The sequence below is a fragment of the Heptranchias perlo genome, chromosome 43 (assembly GCF_035084215.1).
Source record: "Heptranchias perlo isolate sHepPer1 chromosome 43, sHepPer1.hap1, whole genome shotgun sequence".
Lineage (NCBI taxonomy): Eukaryota > Metazoa > Chordata > Chondrichthyes > Hexanchiformes > Hexanchidae > Heptranchias > Heptranchias perlo.
The window spans coordinates 8,943,901-8,969,077 of NC_090367.1; the positions used below are offsets into that span (position 1 = coordinate 8,943,901).

Sequence of the window (25,177 nt, forward strand, 5' to 3'; positions counted from 1 at the left end):
GAGATTATATATATATATATATATACCCGCTGAACCACTGCTGACACCTGAGGGGGGCCTCGGTTTAACGTCTCATACAAATTAACGTTTGTCGAGCGTCCAACAGTTGAGGATTTGGGGATTGCAAGGGTCGACTTGGCAGCGACAAGCTCTGCCGACCTCGAGGGGGTGGGACAGACGATCAGAGTGTCGAGGCCTCCTTCGACCCCAGGGTTAAAGGGTGCCTCGTCACCACTCACTCAGCAAAGGGGCTGTCAGGGGGGAATCCGGCAGACAGCTGGTCTGAGCTGCCAGCTTCTGGCATTGAACGAGCAACAGATAATCTGGGATTTAAAACTGGGATGGAGTTGAGCATTTTTCCTTTTCGAAGCTGTGTTGCACTACAGCATGGCCAGGGAGCCCAGTCAGTCAGCAAAGGGTCTTCCCACAGAAACGCAAGGGGACGACAGGGTAGAATTCACTCTGGGGAGGACCCACAGCTGATTATTTGAACTCAAGCCTCTTCCCTTGCGTCGCGCCGGGAGATTAGACACAAGCACATCCGCAAACCTGCTGAAAAATAAAGAATCGAGGGACCGATAAAGATTTTACACGGGATCCGAGCTGTGAATGCTCCAGGTGACTCACTCACCCACCCCTTCCCCCTTATCCATCACACTCATCGACCTAGAGAATTTTACAGGACAGACACAGGCCGTTCGGCCCAACTGGTCCATGCTCCACACGAGCCTCCTCCCTCCCTACTTCATCTCACCCTATCACCATATCCTTCTATTCCTCTCTCTCTCATCTGGTTGCCTCTTAAATGTATCTATTCTATTCGCCTCAACTACTCCTTGTGATAGAGAGTTTCACATTCTCACCACTCTCTGGGTAAAGAAGTTTCTCCTGAATTCCCTATTGGATTTATTAGTGACTATCTTATATTTATGGCCCCTAGTTCTGGTCTCCCCCACAAGCAGAAACATATTCTCTGCCTCCACCCTATCGAACCCTTTCATAATCTTAAAGACCTCTGTCAGGTCACCCCTCAGCCTTCTCGTTTCTAGAGAAAAGAGCACCAGCCTGCTCAATCTTTCCTGATAGTTATAACCTCTCAGTTCTGGTATCATCCTGGTAATCTTTTATGCACCTTCTCCAATGCCTCTACATCCTTTTTTTTAAAAATGGAGAACAGAACTGTACTCACCCTCCCCCCAATCCATCACACTCCGTATAGCTCACCCCATATCCGTCGCACTCCGTATAGCTCACTCACCCCATATCCGTCGCACTCCGGATAGCTCACCCCATATCCGTCGCACTCCGGATAGCTCACCCCATATCCGTCGCACTCCGGATAGCTCACCCCAGATCCGTCGCACTCCGGATAGCTCACCCCATATCCGTCGCACTCCGGATAGCTCACCCCATATCCGTCGCACTCCGGATAGCTCACCCCAGATCCGTCGCACTCCGGATAGCTCACCCCATATCCGTCGCACTCCGGATAGCTCACCCCATATCCGTCGCACTCCGGATAGCTCACCCCATATCCATCGCACTCCGGATAGCTCACCCCATATCCGTCGCACTCCGGATAGCTCACCCCATATCCGTCGCACTCCGGATAGCTCACCCCATATCCGTCGCACTCCGGATAGCTCACCCCATATCCGTCGCACTCCGGATAGCTCACCCCATATCCGTCGCACTCTGGATAGCTCACCCTCATATCCATCATACTCCGTATAACTCACCCCCATATCCATCACACACCCCAACATTCCCTGTAATGTAGCCCAATGTTCTCTGAGAAATATAATGTAAACGGACAAAAGCCCTTTCAAATCTGCATAAAAATTTTATTTCTATTAAGGTCTGATTACAGATTAGCGAGGCCGGGTTCTATCTGAGAGACTGTAGTGTTTTATTGGAAGGGATCACATTGGGATCAAAAGTACTCGAACACACTGAAATCTAGAGAACTCCTTTGCCCTGTGCCAAACTCACCAGCTCTCCGTGGAAACTTTATTAAAAACATCAGCGAGAAACCATGTGTAATATGGGAGCAAAAAAAGGGAGGCCTCATCCCTCACAGAACTGTCAAGGGGCAGAAGGGGATTATAAACAAGCGTAGCTAGTCTCAAATGTTTTGTTTTAAAAGAAAATCCCAAATTCCTCCCCTCTCTTCCAGCAGCCTCCTGGAGATCTCATCCAAGTGTCAATGTTGGGAGGGCTATTTGACTACAGTGGGCATCGCAGCCAGACTCACCCTGCTGTCGCACAACGTGGACGTGATTTAGGAGGGCGGTTACTTGGCGGATTTCCTTCCTAGCAACTGATCCTCTCTTGGGCCGGGGGGGGGGGGTCTGCAGCCAGCGACAAATATTTACATCGGACCCCCCCCCAATCCCGACTAGTCCATATTCCACCATTCCTTGTCAAATTGTCATAAATGTTTAGGTATCCCCACCCACCAAGGATCGGCTGTAAATAACATTCCCAGCTCTCAAAATCCCGAGCTGAAGCAACGACAGCGAGGCACATTTTCCAAGTCCATCAATCAGAGAGTACCCTGGCCACCCCAGTCCATCGGAATATCAGCGGCTCTCCACTTTGCAGCATGCTTCAGAATGTTTACCCTGATGGTCTCATATGAACAACCTTCAAACGTGTGTCGCACTGAGCGTTAATCCCTTGTGTGCGTAAATCCAGATCATACATTCCATCAGTAGTGAATGGAAAAGGGGTTTGGTCCATTGGGATTCCGTACAATGGGTGTGAATGGGAAGGGGCTGGGTCCATCGGGAATTGTGCGCAATGGGAAGGGATTGGGTCCATTGGGAATTCTGTACAATGGGAGTGAATGGGAAGGGGCTGGGTCCATCGGGAATTGTGTGCAATGGGAAGGGATTGGGTCCATTGGGAATTCTGTACAATGGGAGTGAATGGGAAGGGGTTTGGTCCATTGGGATTCTATACAGTGGGAGTGAATGGGAAGGGATTGGTTTCATTGGGAATTGTGCACAATGGGAAGGGATTGAGTCCAGTGAGAATTGTGTAGAATGGGAAGGGATTGGGTCCATTGGGAATTGTGCACAATGGGAAGGGATTGGGTCCAGTGAGAATTGTGTAGAATGGGAAGGGATTGAGTCCATTAGGAATTGTGTAGAATGGGAAGGGAATTGGGTCCATTGGGAATTGTGTAGAATGGTAAGGGAATTGGGTCCATTGGGAATTGTGTAGAAATGGAAGGGATTGGGTCCATTGGGAACTGTGTAGAATGGGACGGGATTGGGTCCATTGGGAATTGTGTAGAATGGGAAGGGATTGGGTCCATTGGGAATTGTGTGGAATGGGAAGGGATTGGGTCCATTGGGAACTGTGTAGAATGGGAAGGGATTGGGTCCATTGGGAATTGTGTGGAATGGGAAGGGATTGGGTCCATTGGGAATTGTGTGGAATGGGAAGGGATTGGGTCCATTGGGAATTGTGTAGAATGGGAAGGGAATTGGGTCCATTGGGAATTGTGTAGAATGGGAAGGGATTGGGTCCATTGGGAATTGTGTAGAATGGGAAGGGATTGGGTCCATTGGGAATTCTGTACAATGGGAGGGGATTGGGTCCATTGGGAATTCTGTACAATGGGAAGGTATTGGGTCCATTGGGAATTCTGTACAATGGGAAGGGATTGGGTCCATTGGGAAGGGATTAGGTCCATTGGGAATTCTGTACAATGGGAAGGGATTGGGTCCATTGGGAATTCTGTACATTGGGAAGGGATTGGGTCCATTGGGAATTCTGTACGTTAGGAAGGGATTAGGTCCATTGGGAATTGTGTAGAATGGGAGGGGATTGGGTCCAGTAGGAATCTCTGTGTGGGGCTCAGTCCTATCCCGGGCAGGGCATTTACCCCCAAGTCATCGGGGAAGCCTTCTACCATCTTAACCCTTGTAGTCTGCTGGGTTAGGCCCCGATCTCCAAGTGCCTGGTGCCCCTTCCCTGTTTCACGTACTCGCTCAGCTGTCTTGTCAGCTACACGAAGGAGGGGGAACGCTAATGGATTTAGGCCCCTATCCCCCCCTCAGGAGCTGTGGCAAAAAAAAAATGGGGGGGAGCTATCAAAAAGTCCAAGGGTCCCCCCTCGCCACCGCAGGCGATCTCAATCTTGCCTCTCCCGCGTTAATACCAAACCGTTCAACAGAGCAGGATTGGCACGGGGCCTTTTTTAAGGCAGCTTAGCCTTGTAATCCGTCTTAAGGCGGCCTTTAATCGCTCGTCGAGATCATCTTAGTGCTGACCTTCTTACGATAAACCTGAAAGCCGGAATACAATTTAATCAGGACGGACGGGTTTAAATCGGCCGACAAGATTCTCTGCCAGTCTCAGCCTGCCGGGCGTCGCATGAATAAACAGAGGAGGGGCTGTGCCCAGGCCAGGGTGGCATCACACTTCGAGACAGAGGGCGAGGAGGGGGCTGGAGGAGGAGGCTCCCTCCTCTGCCTCCGCGAGCACCTCAAGCAGCAGGGTGGGGGGGGGCCCAGTTGGAGGCGGACTGACTGGGGCGGGATTAGTCAGCTGGTTCCTCCGACGGGCATTTTAGCCGCCGCTTGACCTCAGGAGTGGGCCGTCCGGGGAGGGGGTGGAGCGGTTCGCTGGAAAAGGGCGTTCCCTCCCCCACCGCGTCGGGCCGCCCCTCCACAGAAGGGTCGCTCGCTCTCCTACAGGCTGCCGGGGGACTTGAAGAGGTCTGGGATGACATTGTCCAGTTTGCTGATCACCTTGTAGATGGGCTTTTTCCAGGAGGGGTCAGAGTCTCGTCCCTTCACGATGGCATCGAAGAACTCCTGCAGGGTGGTCTGGGAGACCTCCAGGAACTTGTCGGGCACCTGCTGACACAGATGAGAAAGGATGGAGGAGCACGCTCTTCCAGACCGGCCTCCCGCTCCCCCCCCACCCACCCCCCCACACACACACTGTGAGCCCCGACCCGCTATTCGACTGTGGGGGGGGCGTCACAGTCAAGCCCGGCCCTGTCCCCGCCCGATAGCCGCACGCACCTTCCCCCAGTAGGGCATCCGCTGGACAGTGATCAGGAGGGGGATCCCGGGCTGATTCCCACCCACCTCCCAACCCCGACCCGCTCTTCGCTAACCCAGGGGGGGGGGGCAACTCGGCCCCGATTATTCCATCTTCAAATTCAACCCTGACTTTAAGAATCGGAACGTGATCCCTCGGCGCTCGTTTACTGAGGCCCCCTTTGCCCGTGGAAAGGCAGGCCCGAGTCCCCGGGTGACCTATCCCTGGCCAGCGGGCTCTCCGCTTGGCACCTCGGAAGATGGCGGATAGAAGGCGGCCATTTTCAGGGCGGCGGCGGCGGCGCCCCAAGAAGCCGCAGGTAGGCCTCGGAGCCCCCCCCCCCCCCACCCTCCCACCCAAAAAGGAGGGCCCGCCTACCTCAAACTCGCTGGATTTGTTGTAGTGCTGGTTCAACGTGCGGAAGAGGTCGGAGTCGCGGTTGACGGCCAGCTGCTCCGAGCCGCTGACCCCCTCGCTCAGCGCCTGTCGGGCAAACTTCTCCACCTGGATGTAGAAGAACTCCCGGAAGTTGCTGAACCATTTGATGAGCTGAGAGGTGATGCAGCGGTTAAACTGGAGAGGGGAGAGAGGGGAGACGCGGTGATTCGCTGGGGGGGGGGGGGGGTGAAGAGCAGCTCGTCCCTGCTCCCGACCTACCCGAGGGACGTGCGAGCCCACGCCGGGCAGGGCCCTCCACCCAGATTGGTCTTGCCCTGGCCCCCCCCCCCCCACTCTCACGCCATTGGTCGCCCGACACGTCCATCCTCGCACAGCCCCGCCCGCACGCACCCGCCATTGGTCGCCCGACACGTCCATCCTCACAGATCCCCATCCCCCAAACTCCCACCATTGGTCACCCAACATGTCCATCCTCACATAGCCCCACCTCCCCCCCAAAACCCCCGCCATTGGTCACCCGACACGTCCATCCTCACATAGCCCCGCCTCCCCCCAAAACTCCCACCATTGGTCACCCAACATGTCCATCCTCACATAGCCCCACCTCCCCCCCAAAACCCCCGCCATTGGTCACCCGACACGTCCATCCTCACATAGCCCCGCCTCCCCCCAAAACTCCCGCCATTGGTCACCCAACATGTCCATCCTCACATAGCCCCGCCTCCACACTCCCGCCATTGGTCGCCTGACATGTCCATCCTCATGGAGCCCCGCCTTCCCACAGCCAATCAGAAAGTGAACAGACTCTTCATTCCCCGATTGGCTGATGCTTGACTGTTAGTCAAACAGCCCTCTCTCCGCCATCTCCAATATTTTTATAACTAAATATCTAAATATTCAACAAAGGTGAAGCAATGTCGTGGGGGTTAATCCCTGAAAACTCCAGGACAATCCTGGAGAGTTGGCAACCCCGAACTCACGGTCGGTAAAGACATGGGAGAGCGCGCAGGCCTGGTGACATCAGAGAGGGGAGGAGACAGTGGGTACAGCACGGGTTAGATAGAGAGTAAAGCTCCCTCTACACTGTCCCATCAAACACTCCCAGGGCAGGTACAGCACGGGTTAGATACAGAGTAAAGCTCCCTCTACACTGTCCCATCAAACACTCCCAGGGCAGGTACAGGGTTAGATACAGAGTAAAGCTCCCTCTACACTGTCCCATCAAACACTCCCAGGGCAGGTACAGGGTTAGATACAGAGTAAAGCTCCCTCTACACTGTCCCATCAAACACTCCCAGGGCAGGTACAGGGTTAGATACAGAGTAAAGCTCCCTCTACACTGTCCCATCAAACACTCCCAGGGCAGGTACAGGATTAGATACAGAGTAAAGCTCCCTCTACACTGTCCCATCAAACACTCCCAGGGCAGGTACAGCACGGGTTAGATACAGAGTAAAACTCCTGTCACAGTAATAACCCCACCCCCTGTACTGTTTATCACAGTAAAACTGCTCCTTACCTTGACGTCAGGAAAGTATATTTTCAGCGTGTTGGAGCTGGGGTACCTGCTGTACAAGAAGATCAGTTTGGCTTTCTTCAGGTGCGCAGGACACAGCCCATCCTGACCAACCATTAAAGAAAAGGTGCAAGTGGAAATGAGAGAAAGCGGCCGGTGGGATCAGCCTGCTCCCAGCCCCCCTCCCCGACCTGCTCACAGCCCCCCTCCCCGACCTGCTCACAGCCCCCCTCCCCGACCTGCTCACAGCCCCCCTCCCCGACCTGCTCACAGCCCCCCTCCCCGACCTGCTCACAGCCCCCCTCCCCGACCTGCTCACAGCCCCCCTCCCCGACCTGCTCACAGCCCCCCTCCCCGACCTGCTCACAGCCCCCCTCCCCGACCTGCTCACAGCCCCCCTCCCCGACCTGCTCACAGCCCCCCTCCCCGACCTGCTCACAGCCCCCCTCCCCGACCTGCTCACAGCCCCCCTCCCCGACCTGCTCACAGCCCCCCTCCCAGAACTGCTCACAGCCCCCCTCCCCGACCTGCTCCCAGCCACCCTCCCCGACCTGCTCCCAGCCACCCTCCCCGAACTGCTCACAGCCCCCCTCCCCGAACTGCTCACAGCCCCCCTCCCAGACCTGCTCCCAGCCCCCCTCCCAGACCTGCTCCCAGCCACCCTCCCAGACCTGCTCCCAGCCACCCTCCCAGACCTGCTCACAGCCCCCCTCCCCGAACTGCTCACAGCCCCCCTCCCCGAACTGCTCACAGCCCCCCTCCCCGACCTGCTCACAGCCACCCTCCCCGAACTGCTCACAGCCACCCTCCCCGAACTGCTCACAGCCCCCCTCCCCGAACTGCTCACAGCCCCCCTCCCCGAACTGCTCACAGCCCCCCTCCCCGAACTGCTCACAGCCCCCCTCCCCGAACTGCTCACAGCCCCCCTCCCCGAACTGCTCACAGCCCCCCTCCCCGAACTGCTCACAGCCCCCCTCCCCGAACTGCTCACAGCCCCCCTCCCCGAACTGCTCACAGCCCCCCTCCCCGAACTGCTCACAGCCCCCCTCCCCGAACTGCTCACAGCCCCCCTCCCCGAACTGCTCACAGCCCCCCTCCCCGAACTGCTCTGCTCACAGCCCCCCTCCCCGAACTGCTCTGCTCACAGCCCCCCTCCCCGAACTGCTCACAGCCCCCCTCCCCGAACTGCTCACAGCCCCCCTCCCCGAACTGCTCACAGCCCCCCCCTCCCCGACCAGCTCCATCCCCGACCAAATCCAACCCCGCTCTCTGCCCCATCCCCGCACCCTGCCCCCTCCCCGACCTGCTCCATCCCCGCTCCCTGCCCCCTCCCTGACCAAATCCAGCCCCACTCTCTGCCCCATCCCCGACCTGCTCCAGCCCCGCTCTCTGCCCCCTCCCCGACCAGCTCCATCCCCGACCAAATCCAGCCCCGCTCTCTGCCTCATCCCCGACCTGCTCCAACCCCGCTCTCTGCCTCATCCCCGACCTGCTCCAACCCCGCTCTCTGCCTCATCCCCGACCTGCTCCAGCCCCGCTCTCTGCCTCATCCCCGACCTGCTCCAGCCCCGCTCTCTGCCCCATCCCTGACCTGCTCCAGCCCCGCTCTCTGCCCCATCCCTGACCTGCTCCATCCCCGCTCCATGCCCCCTCCCCGACCTACTCCAGCCCCGCTCTCTGCCACGCTCCCCGACCTGCCCCCGACTCCAGCCTCGCTCTCTGCCCCGTCTCCGACTTGCCCCCAACTCCAGCCCCGCTCTCTGCCCCCTCCCCAACCTGGTCCCTACTCCAGCCCCGCTCTGTTATTCTATATATAAACCCCCCGAACCCCTCGATTAGATTCCAGCCTGTAACTCACTCCCGGGTATCTGTTATTCTATATATAAACCCCCCGAACCCCTCGATTAGATTCCAGCCTGTAACTCACTCCCGGGTATCTGTTATTCTATATATAAACCCCCCGAACCCCTCGATTAGATTCCAGCCTGTAACTCACTCCCGGGTATCTGTTATTCTATATATAAACCCCCCCCGAACCCCTCGATTAGATTCCAGTCTGTAACTCACTCCCGGGTATCTGTTATTCTATATATAAACCCCCCGAACCCCTCGATTAGATTCCAGCCTGTAACTCACTCCCGGGTATCTGTTATTCTATATATAAACCCCCCGAACCCCTCGATTAGATTCCAGCCTGTAACTCACTCCCGGGTATCTGTTATTCTATATATAAACCCCCCCGAACCCCTCGATTAGATTCCAGCCTGTAACTCACTCCCGGGTATCTGTTATTCTATATATAAACCCCCCGAACCCCTCGATTAGATTCCAGCCTGTAACTCACTCCTGGGTATCTGTTATTCTATATATAAACCCCCCCCGAACCCCTCGATTAGATTCCAGTCTGTAACTCACTCCCGGGTATCTGTTATTCTATATATAAACCCCCCGAACCCCTCGATTAGATTCCAGCCTGTAACTCACTCCCGGGTATCTGTTATTCTATATATAAACCCCCCGAACCCCTCGATTAGATTCCAGCCTGTAACTCACTCCCGGGTATCTGTTATTCTATATATAAACCCCCCGAACCCCTCGATTAGATTCCAGCCTGTAACTCACTCCTGGGTATCTGTTATTCTATATATAAACCCCCGAACCCCTCGATTAGATCCCAGCCTGTAACTCACTCCTGGGTATCTGTTATTCTATATATAAACCCCCCGAACCCCTCGATTAGATTCCAGCCTGTAACTCACTCCCGGGTGTCTGTTATTCTATATATAAACCCCCCGAACCCCTCGATTAGATTCCAGCCTGTAACTCACTCCTGGGTATCTGTTATTCTATATATAAACCCCCCGAACCCCTCGATTAGATTCCAGCCTGTAACTCACTCCTGGGTATCTGTTATTCTATATATAAACCCCCCGAACCCCTCGATTAGATTCCAGCCTGTAACTCACTCCTGGGTATCTGTTATTCTATATATAAACCCCCCCGAACCCCTCGATTAGATTCCAGCCTGTAACTCACTCCTGGGTATCTGTTATTCTATATATAAACCCCCCCGAACCCCTCGATTAGATTCCAGCCTGTAACTCACTCCCGGGTATCTGTTATTCTATATATAAACCCCCCGAACCCCTCGATTAGATTCCAGCCTGTAACTCACTCCTGGGTATCTGTTATTCTATATATAAACCCCCCAAACCCCTCGATTAGATTCCAGCCTGTAACTCACTCCCGGGTGTCTGTTATTCTATATATAAACACCCCGAACCCCTCGATTAGATTCCAGCCTGTAACTCACTCCCGGGTATCTGTTATTCTATATATAAACCCCCCGAACCCCTCGATTAGATTCCAGCCTGTAACTCACTCCTGGGTATCTGTTATTCTATATATAAACCCCCCCGAACCCCTCGATTAGATTCCAGTCTGTAACTCACTCCCGGGTATCTGTTATTCTATATATAAACCCCCCGAACCCCTCGATTAGATTCCAGCCTGTAACTCACTCCCGGGTATCTGTTATTCTATATATAAACCCCCCGAACCCCTCGATCAGATTCCAGCTGGCACCGTGTCCAGGTGCAGTGAAGGATACGGCGCCAGCTCCGTACACTTGTCCGTCGGACCCCTCTTGGAGGTCGAGGTTTTCGGTCTTGGTGACGGGCAGCCCCTCGGCCGAGCCGTGGGGGTGCCGGGGGGAGCAGGGCGGCTGGGGCACGGGGTGAGCGGAGATCTTGGTCCTCAGCCCCAGCGTCTCGCGGAAAGCCTCGGGGGGGTCCGGGTGGGTGCGTTCGCAGGCGGCGAGCGGCCCGGGCACCGCGTAGGCCAGCAGCGGCCAGGGCAGGGGGCGCGGGTACCCCGACCGCAGCAAGCCGCGGCCGGGGGCAGGCGGGCAGTGGGGGGCGACCCCGGCCGTGCCCGCCGGCTCCTCGGGCGGGCACCGCCGGACGACCAGGGGCAGCGCTTCCGCCTGGGCCTGAGGCCGGTGCCCCCTGGCACTGCCCGGCGTGCCCTCCCCCGGGCACCGGGGTGGGCACCGGCTGGGGTCGCCCAGCAGCAGCAGCCGGGGGTGGGCCGCCGGCAGCGGCGGGGGAGGAGGAGCCTGGCAGCAGGGCCGGGGGCCGAACATCTTGACCACCGTGTCCACCACCTGGGCCACCGCCGAGTTGAGCTCCTCCTTCAGGGCCTGGGCCAGCTCCTTGCCCCCGGGCTGGGCGCCGGCCTGGAGGCCCGGGCCTCGGCCTGGGGCTCGGGCTCGCCCGCCGCCGCCGCCGCCGCCGGCCTGGGCCCGGCCGATCTTGCCCTGCAGCTGCTGGAGCTGCCGCTTCATGGCCTCCAGCTGGCGCTTGAGCCGCCGCCGCTCTTGCTCCCTCTCCTCCCTCCTGGCGGCGGCCGGCCCCGGGTACCGGGGAAGGCCCAGTCCCAGTCCCAGTCCCAGCCCCACTCCGCCGGGGGGCTGGATGAGTCCTCCGGGAGCTGGGATGAGTCCTCCGACTGCGCAGTCGAGCCGGACCCTCTTGACCCGCAGCCGGTCGTCGTCGTCAAATCGGACCGTCTCAAAATGGCTGCCGGCGGGGGACGGACACTCCGGGTCGGGCGAGCTGCCGCCGCTGACCTCCTCCTCCTCATCATCATCTTCTTCTTCTTCCTCCTCCTCCTCCTCCTCTTCTTCCTCCTCCGGCTCCGGGCTGGACTCCAAGCAAATACGGCGGCCGTCTCCCAGCGACTCCCCGGCCGCGGCCTTCATGGCGCTTCTCCTCAGTAACCGGGAGCCGCCGGCGGGTCCGTCCCGGTAACACCTCCCCCGGCTCAGCGCGCCCGGACCGCGTTCCGCGGAGCGACAGGCGCCCGACTCTTCCATTACCCGGGGAGAGGGGGGTTTGCGGTGGATTGAGGGCCGGTTTCCGTTGCTGGTGATGATTTCCCCCCCCCCCCCCACGAGCAGAGTAGGCTTCCCCGTCGAGGTCAGGGGGTCACGGTTGGAAGGTCAATGGCCAAGTGCCCTGTGGACAAGGACAGAGGGTCAATGCACAGGAGGCCACTCAGCCCATCGAGCCTGTACTGGCTCTCCCATTAGTCCCACTCTTTTTCCCCCCTTGCCCTTTCCCCCACAATTTTTTTCCTTTTCAAGTATTTATCCAATTCCCCTTTTGAAAGCGGTTCTGGGCACCGCACCTTCGGAAGGACATATTGGCCTTGGAGGGAGTGCAGCGTAGGTTTACTAGAATGATACCCGGACTTCAAGGGTTAAGTTACGAGGAGAGATTACACAAATTGGGGTTATATTCTCTAGAGTTTCGAAGGTTATGGGGTGATCTGATCGAAGTTTATAAGATATTAAGGGGAACAGGTAGGGTGGATAGAGAGAAACTATTTCCCCTGGTTGGGGATTTTAGGAGTAGGGGGCACAGTCTAAAAATTAGAGCCAGACCTTTCAGGAGCGAGATTAGAAAACATTTCTACACACAAAGGGTGGTAGAAGTTTGGAACTCTCTTCCGCAAACAGCAATTGATACCAGCTCAATTGCTAAATTTAAATCTGAGATAGATAGCTTTTTGGCAACCAAAGGGATTAAGGGATATGGGCCAAAGGCAGGTATATGGAGTTAGATCACAGATCAGCCATGATCTTATCAAATGGCGGAGCAGGCACGAGGGGCTAAATGGCCTACTCCTGTTCCTATGAAAGTTATTATTGAATCTGCTTCCACCGCCCTTTCAGGCAGCGCATTCCAGATCAGAACAACTCGCTGTGTTTTTAAAAAATACTCCCTCCGGTTCTTTTGACGGTTAACTTAAATCTGTGCCATTAAAATTGAGTTTGTGTCACTCATACTGAGATTCCCCTCAAGGCGAGCCCCTCAGCTTCTGGCAATCCTCGGACAGGGTGGAGAGGAGTGAGGTATCACCCTCGGGGTCCCTCTTGTGCACACACCGCCCCTTTTCGCCCTCCCCTCCCTCTTTCTCTCTTTTCCCCCCCCCCCCCCCCAATTAGAATCCTGCCTGGGACACAAACCCCTCGATTGGATTACAGTCTGAAACACAAACCCCTCGATTAGATTACAATCTGAAACACAAACCCCTCGTTTAGATTACAGTCTGAAACACAAACCCTAGATTAGATTACAATCTGAAACACAAACCCCTCGATTAGATTACAGTCTGAAACACAAACCCCTCAATTAGATTACAATCTGAAACACAAACCCCTCGATTAGATTACAATCTGAAACACAAACCCTGGATTAGACTACATTCTGAAACACAAACCCTAGATTAAATTACAATCTGAAACACAAACCACTCGATTGGATTACAGTCTGAAACACAAACCCCAGATTAAATTACAATCTGAAACACAAACCGCTCGATTAGATTACAGTCTGAAACACAAACCCCAGATTAAATTACAATCTGAAACACAAACCGCTCGATTAGATTACAGTCTGAAACACAAACCCCTCGATTAGATTACAGTCTGAAACACAAACTGTGTCATCTTGCCTAACACAGTCCAGGCCGTGTGTCATCTTGCGTTACACGGCCCTGTCCGTGTGTCACCCTGTGTGCACAGCACAGCCTACATGTGACAATATAACAATTGACCTATAGGACAAATGAATGCTGTTTGGAAAATGAAGGAGTTTGCCAGCTGAACTGATTCAGATGCTCACACGCGGCATTCGAAACCTCTCTAAAATTAGACCTCCTCTGGGAACATTCCCAACATCTATGTTAACTATTGTTACAATCACTGGTAATTTAAGATACTCTATACACACGCACAATTTATAATTAATTGACAAATCGACTTTATAAGTAAAACTCATCGTACGTCTGTTGCTGTAATTCACATTCCCAGTCTGAAACTGACCACTGCCTCAGTACTGAGCCGGACTGAAACTGACCACTGCCTCAGTACTGAGCCGGACTGAAACTGACCACTGCCTCAGCACTGAGCCGGGCTGAAACTGACCACTGCCTCAGCACTGAGCCGGGCTGAAACTGACCACTGCCTCAGCACTGAGGGGGGCTGAAACTGACCACTGCCTCAGCACTGAGGGGGGCTGAAACTGACCACTGCCTCAGCACTGAGGGAGACTGAAACTGACCACTGCCTCAGCACTGAGGGGGGCTGAAACTGACCGCTGCCTCAGCACTGAGCGGGGCTGAAACTGACCGCTGCCTCAGCACTGAGCCGGGCTGAAACTGACCGCTGCCTCAGCACTGAGCCGGGCTGAAACTGACCGCTGCCTCAGCATTGAGCCGGGCTGAAACTGACCACTGCCTCAGCACTGAGGGGGGCTGAAACTGACCACTGCCTCAGCACTGAGGGGGGCTGAAACTGACCACTGCCTCAGCACTGAGGGGGGCTGAAACTGACCACTGCCTCAGCACTGAGGGGGGCTGAAACTGACCACTGCCTCAGCACTGAGGGGGGCTGAAACTGACCACTGCCTCAGCACTGAGGGGGGCTGAAACTGACCACTGCCTCAGCACTGAGGGGGGCTGAAACTGACCACTGCCTCAGCACTGAGGGGGGCTGAAACTGACCACTGCCTCAGCACTGAGGGGGGCTGAAACTGACCACTGCCTCAGCACTGAGGGGGGCTGAAACTGACCACTGCCTCAGCACTGAGGGGGGCTGAAACTGACCACTGCCTCAGCACTGAGGGGGGCTGAAACTGACCACTGCCTCAGCATTGAGCCGGGCTGAAACTGACCACTGCCTCAGCACTGAGGGGGGCTGAAACTGACCACTGCCTCAGCACTGAGGGGGGCTGAAACTGACCACTGCCTCAGCACTGAGCTGGGATGAAACTGACCACTGTCTCAGCATTGAGCTGGGATGAAACTGACCACTGTCTCAGCACTGAGCCGGGCTGAAACTGACCACTGCCTCAGCATTGAGAGGGGGCTGAAACTGACCACTGCCTCAGCATTGAGAGGGGGCTGAAACTGACCACTGCCTCAGCATTGAGAGGGGGCTGAAACTGACCACTGCCTCAGCATTGAGAGGGGGCTGAAACTGACCACTGCCTCAGTTTTGAGCCGGGCTGAAACTGACCACTGCCTCAGCACTGAGGCTGACTGTAGCCTGCCTCTCTCTGCCAGCAAACCCGGGGACTGGCTGGAAAACCCTGACCTTCTCCCCCCACCCCCCATCTCATTTCACTTTGCCCCCCCATTGCTGGACTCAATTTCCCGGAATTAACCCCCCAAACCAGGGGTTCTTCGCACCCCCTTTTCCTCTCCTCTCCCCTCCCCTAAAAATCAGCCTGATGTCTCGCAACAGCCGCCAGGCTGGGGTTTGCACCTGCTCCCCCGCTCGCAATTTTTTTTTTTAGCTGATGCAAAAATGAATAGATTACCTGGTACCCCAGGGCCAGGATTTACGATCCCTCTTAAATAGTTAAGATGAGCTTAGGGTGAAGACTTAAATTCTGGCCCCCTCCTGCTCTGCTCTGCTCTGCTCGCTGGGCTGCTGCATTGCAAAGGATTACAAAGTATTTACTCTGCACCTTGTACTCCTTCGCCCTCGGCCGTGTCTTTGCTACGAGCTCCCTTGTGCTCCGCTGCAACTACGTCGTAAAAAGAAACCCTCCGCCGCCGCCGCCTGTCCCTTTAAGAGATGATTGACAGCGGCCCCCGCTTCCAACCCTTTGTGACGTCACGGGCAGAGGACCCGCCTCCTCCGCGCTGCACCCCCACGTGGGCGCCGCGCCCACTCCGCCAATCACAGCCGGCCCGGGCAGAGACCTTGCGCTCTGATTGGGTGAGCGCCCCCCTCCCGCTCTCCACTTCCCAGCGAGGGCTTGCTGATTGGTGGAGGGGGTGCTACCAATGAGAGGCTGGGATCTCAGTGACTCCTCCCCCCCTTTACTTTAACCCCTTGTGTACCAGGGTTGAGTGGGGGGGGGGTGGCACACAGCGGGCGCCTGTATGGGGGGCAAGGTTTAATGTCATGGGGCGTAGACCCCACTTTGCAGGTCACCCGCTTACCCAGCCCCCAGCCCATGCCTCCCACCCACCCCCGGGACTAACCCCAACCCCCACCCCCCCCGGACTAACCCCCCCCCCCCCGGGACTAACCCCAACCCCCACCCCCCCCCGGGGACTAACCCCAAACCCCCCCCCCCCCCCCGGACTAACCCCAACCCCCACCCCCCCCCCCCCGGGACTAACCCCAACCCCCACCCACCCCCGGGGACTAACCCCAACCCCCACCCCCCCCGGACTAACCCCCACACCCCCCCCCCGGGGACTAACCCCAACCCCCACCCCCCCCGGACTAACCCCAACCACCACCCACCCCCCCACACCGGGACTAACCCCAACCCCCACCCGCCCCGTCCCTCCTCCCTCCTCCCCGTGACTGGGCAACGGACGGACACGATGGGTGTCCCCCACACCACCCCCCCCCCCCCCCGCAGCCCAGCCCAGGCGACCCGGGACCCACAATTGTAGGGGGAGGGCGACGCCAGCATAGGGACAGGGCGAGGCCATTCAGCCCCTCGAGCCTGTTCCGCCATTCAATTAGATCATGGCTGATCTGTATCTTAACTCCATCTACCCGCCTTGGTTCCGTGACCCTTAATACCCTCACCCAACAAAAATCCATCAATCTCAGTTTTGAAATTTTCAATTGACCCCCGGCCTCAACAGCTTTTTGGGGGAGAGAGTTCCAGATTCCCACTCCCCTTTGTGTGAGGAAACGCTTCCTGACATCACCCCTGAACGGCCTGGCTCTAATTTTAAGGTTATGCCCCCTTGTTCTGGACTCCCCCCACCAGAGGAAATAATAATCTCTCTATTCACTCTATCACATCCTTTAATCATCTTAAACACCTTAATTAGGTCACCCCTTAATCTTCTATATTCAAGGGTCTATAAGCCTGGTCTCTGCAACCTGTCCTCATAATTTAACCCTATTTAACCCTCAACTACTATTCTCCATCATCTCATCCTCTCTGTCGCTCTCTCTGTGTCTCCTCTCTCTCGCTTTTGCTCTCTCTCTGTCGCTCTCTCTCTGTCTCCTGTCTCTCTCTCTCTGTCGCTCTCTCTCTCTGTCGCGCTCTCTCTGTCTCCTGTCTCTCTCTCTCTGTCGCTCTCTCTCTCTGTCGCTCTCTCTCTGTCTCCTGTCTCTCTCTCTGTGTCGCTCTCTCTCTCTGTCGCTCTCTCTCTGTCTCCTGTCTCTCTCTCTCTCTGTCGCTCTCTCTCTCTGTCGCTCTCTCTCTGTCTCCTGTCTCTCTCTCTCTGTCGCTCTCTCTCTCTGTCGCTCTCTCTCTGACTCCTGTCTCTTTCTCTGTCGCTCTCTCTCTGTCTCCTGTCTCTGTCTCTGTCGCTCTCTCTCTGTCTCCTGTCTCTCTCTCTGTCGCTCTCTCTCTCTCTGTCGCTTTCTCTCTCTCTCTCTGTATCCTCTCTCTGTCGCTTTCTCTCTCTCTCTGTCGCTCTCTCTCTGTTTCCTCTCTGTCTCTGTCTCTCTCGCTCTCTGTCTCTCTTGCTCTCTCTGTCTCCCAGTCTCCTCTCTTTCTGTCTCTCTTTCTGTCTCCCTTCTGTCAGTCTCAGTCTCTCTCTCTCTGTCTCTCTCTCTCTCTGTGTGTCTCTCTCTCTCTCTGTCTCTCTTTCTGTCTCCCTTCTGTCAGTCTCAGTCTCTCTCTCTCTGTCTCTCTCTCTCTGTGTGTGTCTCTCTCTCTCTCTGTCTCTCTTTCTGTCTCCCTTCTGTCAGTCTCAGTCTCTCTCTCTCTGTCTCTCTCTCTGTTTCTCTTTCTGTCTCCCTTCTGTCAGTCTCTGTCTCTCTCTCTCTTTCTCTCTATCTCCCTTCTGTCAGTCTCTCTCAGATCTCTCTCTCTCTCTCTCTGTATGTTTATCTTTCTCTTTCTCTCTATCTCTCTTCTGTCAGTCTCTCTCAGCCTGTCTGTTTCTGTCTACCTCTCAGTGTTTGTCCCTCTGTGTCTCTCCAGGTTTTTAACCTGATAGTGAGCAGTTGGAGGGGGGGTGGGTGGGGCTTGGGAAGTCATGTCTTAAAGGTAAGGGGGAAATAAATGACTGCTGAAAAATCTGAAATAAGAAGAGGAAATCGTTGCCAGCACGGACACTTTGTGGGGAAGTCACTCTTGGGTTCCACTGTTACCCCCGGAAAACACTGCACAAGGTGGAGGGACAGATAGATACAGAGAAAGACAGAGGGAGAGAGAGAGACAGAAAACAAAAGATAGAACAAGGGAGACGGAGACAGAGAGAGAGATGGAGAGAGAGAGAGTGACATAGAGACAGAGAGAGAAAGAGAGAGATATAGAGACAGACAGAGAGAGAGAGAGACAGAAAACAAAAGATAGAACAAGGTAGACGGAGACAGAGAGAGATGGAGAGAGGCAGAGTGACATAGAGAGAGACAGAGAGAGAGAGAGACATAGAGACAGACAGAGAGAGAGAGTGACATAGAGACAGAGAGAGAGAGAGAGACAGAGTGACATAGAGACAGACAGAGAGAGACAGAGTGACATAGAGACAGAGAGAGAGAGAGACAGAAAACAAAAGATAGAACAAGGTAGACGGAGACAGAGAGAGATGGAGAGAGAGAGAGTGACATAGAGACAGACAGAGAGAGAGACAGAGTGACATAGAGACAGAGAGAGAGAGAGGCAGAGTGACATAGAGACAGACAGAGAGAGAGAGACAGAGTGACATAGAGACAGACAGAGAGAGAGACGGAGTGACATAGAGAGAGAGACAGAGTGACATAGAGTCAGACAGAGAGAGAGAGAGATAGAGTGACATAGAGACAGACAGAAAGAGAGACAGAGTGACATAGAGACAGACAGACAGACAGAGAGACAGAGTGACATAGAGACACAGAGAGAGAGAGACAGAGTGACGTAGAGACAGACAGAGAGAGAGACAGAGTGACATAGAGACAGACAGAGAGAGAGAGACAGAGTGACATAGAGACAGACAGAGAGAGAGAGAGACAGAGTGACATAGAGACAGAGGGAGAGAGAGAGAGAGAGACAGAGTGACATAGAGACAGACAGAGAGAGAGGGAGGCTTATAGAGAAAGACACACAAACAGAGACAGAGAGAGACAGAGCGAAACAGTAAAATGGAGAAAAATAGAGAAACAGAATGAAAGAGACAGAGAGAGAGAAACACAGAGACAAAGAGGGACAGATGAAGAGAGACACTGAGAGAAAGACAGGACACTGAGCCGTTTCTGAGCTGCTGAATCCTGCAGATGGTCGTGATGTGTTAGTTGTTTATTCTTTAAATACCATTTCCTCATTGCTCTTTCTACCATCATCATCCTCCTCCCCTCCTTCACCCCCACTCTCACCATCAGCCCCTGGGAAAATCTCCCTTCCCCCCTCTCCCCCTCCCAACTTTCTCAAATTCCCAAATCCATCGCCACCGTTCCTGTCCCCTCTCGGCTGACCCACTCCCTCACTCCTACCCTTGATACCCTCGTCCCCTGGGGACCATTGCTCTCTCTCTCACCCTGGTCGTAGCCCCTGGTTCGGCCCTCATCTCCCCTCCCTTAAATCCGAGGGACGCAGACTCGAGCGTTTGTGGCGGGCGACTGGTTTGGCCGTTCATCGCCAGATCTGGCTGGACCGCACTATCGGGTGCTGCTCTCCTCTGCTCACTATTCCAGGATCATCCTGCAATGCAAAGATAAACCCCCCCGGCTTCTCACCTCCACTCAAACCCCTCTCCCCTGCCCCCTCCACCTCCAACAACTTGTCACTCAGATTGAGACCGTCCGCTCAGTTGCCTCTGCCACTACCCTCCCTCCCACACCGAGCCAAACTTCCCCGATGTTTCCCCACAGCCCTAGCCCTAAACTCACATCTTTCTCTAGTTTCTCTCCTATCTCCCCTCATGCCCTCTCCGAGCTCACCTTGACCCTGAGACCCACCTCCTGCTCCCTCCACCCTATTCCCACCAAACGTCCCCTCCTGGCCCCCGTGTTAGCTGATATTGTTAACGGTTCCCTCCCCTCAGGTTTCCGCCCCTGCCACAGGACTGAAACGGCCCTTATCAAAGTCACAAGTGACATCCTATGTGACTGTGACCGTGGTAAACTCTCCCTCCTCATCCTTCTCCACCTGTCTACAGCCTTTGACCCGGTCGACTCCACCATCCTCCTTCAATGCCTCCCCTCCGTCGTCCAGCTGGGTGGGACTGCCCTCGCCTGGTTCCAGTCTTCGTCGTAGCCTGAGAATCTCCTGCAACGGCTTCTCTTCCCACTCCCGCACCGTTTACCTCTGGAGTCCCCCAAGGATCGATCCTCGGCCCATTATCCGCTCCGGTCCGGTCCCGTCGGCCGAGGCTGGCACCGGTCTAATACTGAAGGAGCGTTGCCAATTATACTGGCCGCTCTCCGGTACTTCACCAAATTGGCCATTCCTTGCCTGTGGGCCTAAACGGTGGATCGTCCGGATATTCGACCAGGAGGGGCTTCGTAGCCGACCCTGACGAGGCCCACTCTTCCAGCACTGGACGGCGGTCGGGAGCAGAAAACCTGGTAGCTTTTTCCTCTGGCCAACTCTAGTGCCACCCCCACCCCACCTCCGCGCCCCCCCCCCCCCAGCTGCTGCCTTAGCTGAGAACCAATCGCAGACCACGGCCTCAGAGCCCCTGGGTTGGATGGGGGGAGGGAACCCCCGCTCCGGTAACCGTGGCAGCGACCCCTGCTGGAGAGCGCCCGCGGGGTCAGGCCCAAGGGTGGGAAGAGGCGCTTCCCCCCAAAGTCGAATATCCCGCCGCCCGCCACTCACCGTCTCAATGGACTTGCACGGGGTGGGGGATTTTAACACCAATCGGGCTTGAACTGGTGCCTCTCCCCACCCCGAGACCCTTTAAAGAAGACAGATGTCAAAGCTTCGATCGTCAATTGTTCCCACCTCCCCCACCCCAAACCGGGCTGTGTTTGCAGCTGTCAATCACGTACGGAATTCCCTGCAAACAAGTTTGGGGAGAGGACGGGGGCCGGAGAATCAACATTAAAGTCTCGGGGGGGAGTGGCTGAAGAAAGGAAATAACTGGGAAAGTTCCTCTATTTGCACTAGAAAGAAAAACACCAAAGTGCGTAGATCTGGCCGAGGCAGGTGAGCCCCGTCGTCACGGTGAGACGTGATATGGGCTGGTGCCAGAGGAGAAGCTGTGTTAGGAGGTCGGACAGAACCATGTTTATACAGGGCTCAGAGCTATAAATCAGCGCTTGCTGAAAGCTCATAACACACACACACACGCTGCTGCCTTCAGATAGAAGCCTTGTGTTTGATTCGCAAAAATAACAAGACTGGCTTGTGTCAGTGGCTGTCTCTCTCTCTCTCTCCCTCTCTCTCACTCCAGACTCGAGCCCCATAATCCAGGCCGACACTCCCTGTGCCGGTACTGAGGGAGCGCTGCACTGTCGGAGGTGCCGTCTTTCGGATGAGACGTTAAACCGCCTGCCCTGTAAAAGATCCCACGGCCACTATTGGAAGAAGAGCAGGGGGAGTTCTCCCCGGTGTCCTGGGCCAATATTCCTCCTCACCCCCTTCGCTCCACTCTGTGCCTTTCACTCATCTAGGCCCTAAGCTCTGGAATTCTCTCCCGAAACCTCTCCGCCTCTCTCTCCTCCTTTAAGACGCTCCTTAAAACCTACCTCTTTGACCGAGCTTTTGGTCACGTGTCCTAATATCTCATGTGGCTCGGTGTCAAATTTTGTCTGATAATCGCTCCTGTGAAGCGCCTTGGGACGTTTTACTACGTTAAAGGCGCTATATAAATGCAAGTGACTCACCTCCTGACTCCCCAAAGCCTTTCCACCATCTACAAGGCAAGAGTCAGGAGTGTGATGGAATACTCTCCACTTGCCTGGATGAGTGCAGCTCCAACAACACTCAAGAAGCTCGACACCATCCAGGACAAAGCAGCCCACTTGATTGGCACCCCATCCACCACCCTAAACATTCACTCCCTTCACCACCGGCGTACTGTGGCTGCAGTGTGTACCATCCACAGGATGCACTGCAGCAACTCGCCAAGGCTTCTTCGACAGCACCTCCCAAACCCGCGACCTCTACCACCTAGAAGGACAAGAGCAGCAGGCACATGGGAACAACACCACCTGCACGTTCCCCTCCAAGTCACACACCATCCCGACTTGGAAATATATCGGCCGTTCCTTCATCGTCGCTGGGTCAAAATCCTGGAACTCCCTTCCTAACAGCACTGTGGGAGAACCTTCACCACACGGACTGCAGCGGTTCAAGAAGGCGGCTCACCACCACCTTCTCAAGGGGCAATTAGGGATGGGCAATAAATGCCGGCCTCGCCAGCGACGCCCACATCCCAAAGAATTGTATGTGTGAAAGAAGATACATCCATGAAAAAGCTAAGGATGAATTTGAAAGAAAGTGTGAGGGCAATTTCCTCTCTGAGGTCCCGCCTGAAATTAGCTACTGAATACAATCTGCTTCTATATACTCTGCCCCATCCTTTCAAATCTTCCTTTGAATCTGTAATTCCACACACCAGGCAGCGTCCTCGTGAATCTGCGTCACAGAAAGATCTTGCATTTATCTAGCACCTTTCACGGCCTCAAGATGTTCCAAAGCACTTCACACAGTCACTGTTGTAATGTAGGAAACGCGGCAGCCAATTTCCGCACAGCAAGATCCCACAAGCAGCAATGTGATAATGTCCAGATCGTCTGTTTTTTAGTGATGTTGGTTGAGGGATAAATATTGGCCCCAGGACACCCGGGGAGAACTCTTCTTCCAATAGTGGCCGTGGGATCGTTTACGTCCACCTGAGAGGGGCAGACGGGGCCCTCGGTTTAACGTCTCATCCGAAAGACGGCACCTCCGACAGTGCGGCGCTCCCTCAGTACCGGCACCGGGAGTGTCGGCCTGGATTGTGGGGCTCGAGTCTCTGGATTGTGGGGCTCGAACCCACGACCTTCTGACTCAGAGGCGAGAGATAGAGAGAGAGAGAGGGGAAAGGATGTCAGCCTTAATGCGCCTCAGGGTATTAAATTGGGCTCTCATGCGATGCCTCCCACAGTCGAATATCCTGCCGCCGCTCGCCGTCAAGTCTCTGGAGTGGGGCTCGAACCCTCGACCTTCTGACAACACGTTATACCCTCAACTATTGTCTCAATGCTCTTCCTGCAGTGTGGAGCCCAATACTGCACGCAGTTCTCTAACTGAGGTCTTAAGGTTTGCGATGGACTCATCCTTATCTCGGGGCTTTTACATTCCGAACCTCTTGTGATAAACACTAGGATTTCCATTAGCCTTTTTTCCACACCCTTATCAATCTGAGGTGGGTGCCTTTAATGAACCCATGGCCCCAAATCTCTCTGCTCTCCCACAGCTCCCGAGCCTTCTTGCATTCACAGTAATAATTACTGCAGCTATTTTTAGCGAAATGCATCACCTCACACTTACTGACAATGAGTTCCGCTGGCACTTTTAACCCGTTTCCCCCCCGCCCCCGTGGTGATGCAGAACCGTATTCTGTGCGGCTTAAAAGCTGCACAGTTTGCTCCTGTGCTGTACGAGTACATGGGGAGGAGCTGGCTGCTGTCACGCTAAAGCTCGTAACCTTGGGATAGTCAGGCCATTCAGCCCTCGAGCCTGTTCCGCCATTCAATGAGATCATGGCTGATCTGTATCCTAACTCTATTGGTTCCGTAACCCTTAATCCCCTCACCCAACAAAAATCTATTAATCTCAGTTTTGAAATTTTCAATTGACCCCCGGCCTCGACAGCTTTTTGCGGGAGAGAGTTCCAGATTCCCACTCCCCTTTGTGTGAAGAAGTGCTTCCTGACATCACCCCTGAACGGCCTGGCTCTAATTTTAAGGTTATGCCCCCTTGTTCTGGACTCCCCCCCCCACCAGAGGAAATAGTTTCTCTCTCTCCACCCTATCAAATCCTTTAATCATCTTAAACCCCTCGATTAGATCACCCCTTAATCTTCTACACTCGAAGGAATACAAGCCTCGTCTCTGCAACCTGTCCTCGTAATTTAACCCTTTTAGCCCCGGTATCATTCTGGTGACCTGGTCTGTTGTCCAGACCTGGACAACATCCAGGCTTGGGCTGACAAGTGGCAAGTAACATTCGCGCCAGACAAGTGCCAGGCAATGACCATCTCCAACAAGAGAGAGTCTAACCACCTCCCCTTGACATTCAACGGCATTACCATCACCGAATCCCCCACCATCAACATCCTGGGGGTTCACCATTGACCAGAAACTTAACTGGACCAGCCATATAAATACTGTGGCTACGAGAGCAGGTCAGAGGCTGGGTATTCTGCGGCGAGTGACTCACCTCCTGACTCCCCAAAGCCTTTCCACCATCTACAAGGCACAAGTCAGGAGTGTGATGGAATACTCTCCACTTGCCTGGATGAGTGCAGCTCCAACAACACTCAAGAAGCTCGACACCATCCAGGACAAAGCAGCCCGCTTGATTGACACCCCATCCACCACCCTAAACATTCACTCCCTTCACCACCGGCGCACTGTGGCTGCAGTGTGTACCGTCCACAGGATGCACTGCAGCAACTCGCCAAGGCTTCTTCGACAGCACCTCCCAAACCCGCGACCTCTACCACCTAGAAGGACAAGGGCAGCAGGCACATGGAACAACACCACCTGCACGTTCCCCTCCAAGTCACACACCATCCCGACTTGGAAATATATCGGCCGTTCCTTCATCGTCGCTGGGTCAAAATCCTGGAACTCCCTTCCTAACAGCACTGTGGGAGAACCTTCACCACATTTTGATGCCACTCCCTCTAGCCCTATATCCAAATCATTGATACACACAGTGAACAGAATTGGCTGCAGAACTGAACCCTGTGGGACACCGGGGAGAACTTCCCTGCTCTTCTTCCAATAGTGGCCGTGGGATCTTTTACGTCCACCTGAGAGGGGCAGACGGGCCTCGGTTTAACGTCTCATCCGAAAGACGGCACCTCCGACAGTGCAGCACTCCCTCAGTACTGGCACTGGGAGTGTTGGCCTGGATTATGGGGCTCAAGTCTCCGGAGTGAGGCTCAAATTTCTGACTCCGAGGGGAGAGAGTGAGAGACCCAGTGAGCCAATTTACGGGGAAAACTAGAGATAGAGAGAGAGCTGGGGAGGGGGGCAGGAGAAATTACCACTAAGGTAGCAGAGAGACA

The 25,177-nt window shown here is 55.1% G+C and overlaps 1 protein-coding gene across 3 annotated transcripts; it reads right to left on the minus strand.

Annotated features, from left to right (window-relative positions):
* Window positions 1-1,823: 1,823 nt before the first annotated feature.
* Window positions 1,824-15,603, minus strand: LOC137306489 (prospero homeobox protein 1-like). Of its 3 annotated transcripts, XM_067975751.1 has the most exons (6): window positions 15,514-15,603; window positions 10,587-11,994; window positions 6,980-7,081; window positions 5,440-5,634; window positions 4,764-4,871; window positions 1,824-4,298 (listed from the first exon to the last, which is right to left on the minus strand). In XM_067975751.1, exons 2-6 carry the CDS (start codon window positions 11,850-11,852, stop codon window positions 4,251-4,253), a joined length of 1,719 nt encoding a protein of 572 aa, XP_067831852.1. In that variant the 5' UTR covers window positions 11,853-11,994; window positions 15,514-15,603; the 3' UTR covers window positions 1,824-4,250. The 3 variants fall into 3 exon arrangements, with proteins under 3 accessions (XP_067831852.1, XP_067831850.1, XP_067831851.1); XM_067975749.1 differs by having other exon boundaries at window positions 1,824-4,871; XM_067975750.1 differs by lacking the exon at window positions 15,514-15,603 and adding an exon at window positions 15,364-15,465 and having other exon boundaries at window positions 1,824-4,871.
* Between the last annotated feature and the right edge of the window lie 9,574 nt (window positions 15,604-25,177).

What these genes read in the sequence shown, in the direction of transcription:
- LOC137306489 (XM_067975749.1), bottom strand. Translation starts at nt 11,852, where the DNA reads ATGGAAGAGTCGGGCGCCTGTCGCTCCGCGGAACGCGGTCCGGGCGCG. An exon ending in AAGTGTACGGAGCTGGCGCC is followed by an intron (nt 7,082 to 10,586) that starts GTATCCTTCACT and finishes ATGGTTGGTCAG; the next exon opens with GATGGGCTGTGTCCTGCGCA. An exon ending in ACAAATCCAGCGAGTTTGAG is followed by an intron (nt 4,872 to 5,439) that starts GTAGGCGGGCCC and finishes CTGTGTCAGCAG; the next exon opens with GTGCCCGACAAGTTCCTGGA.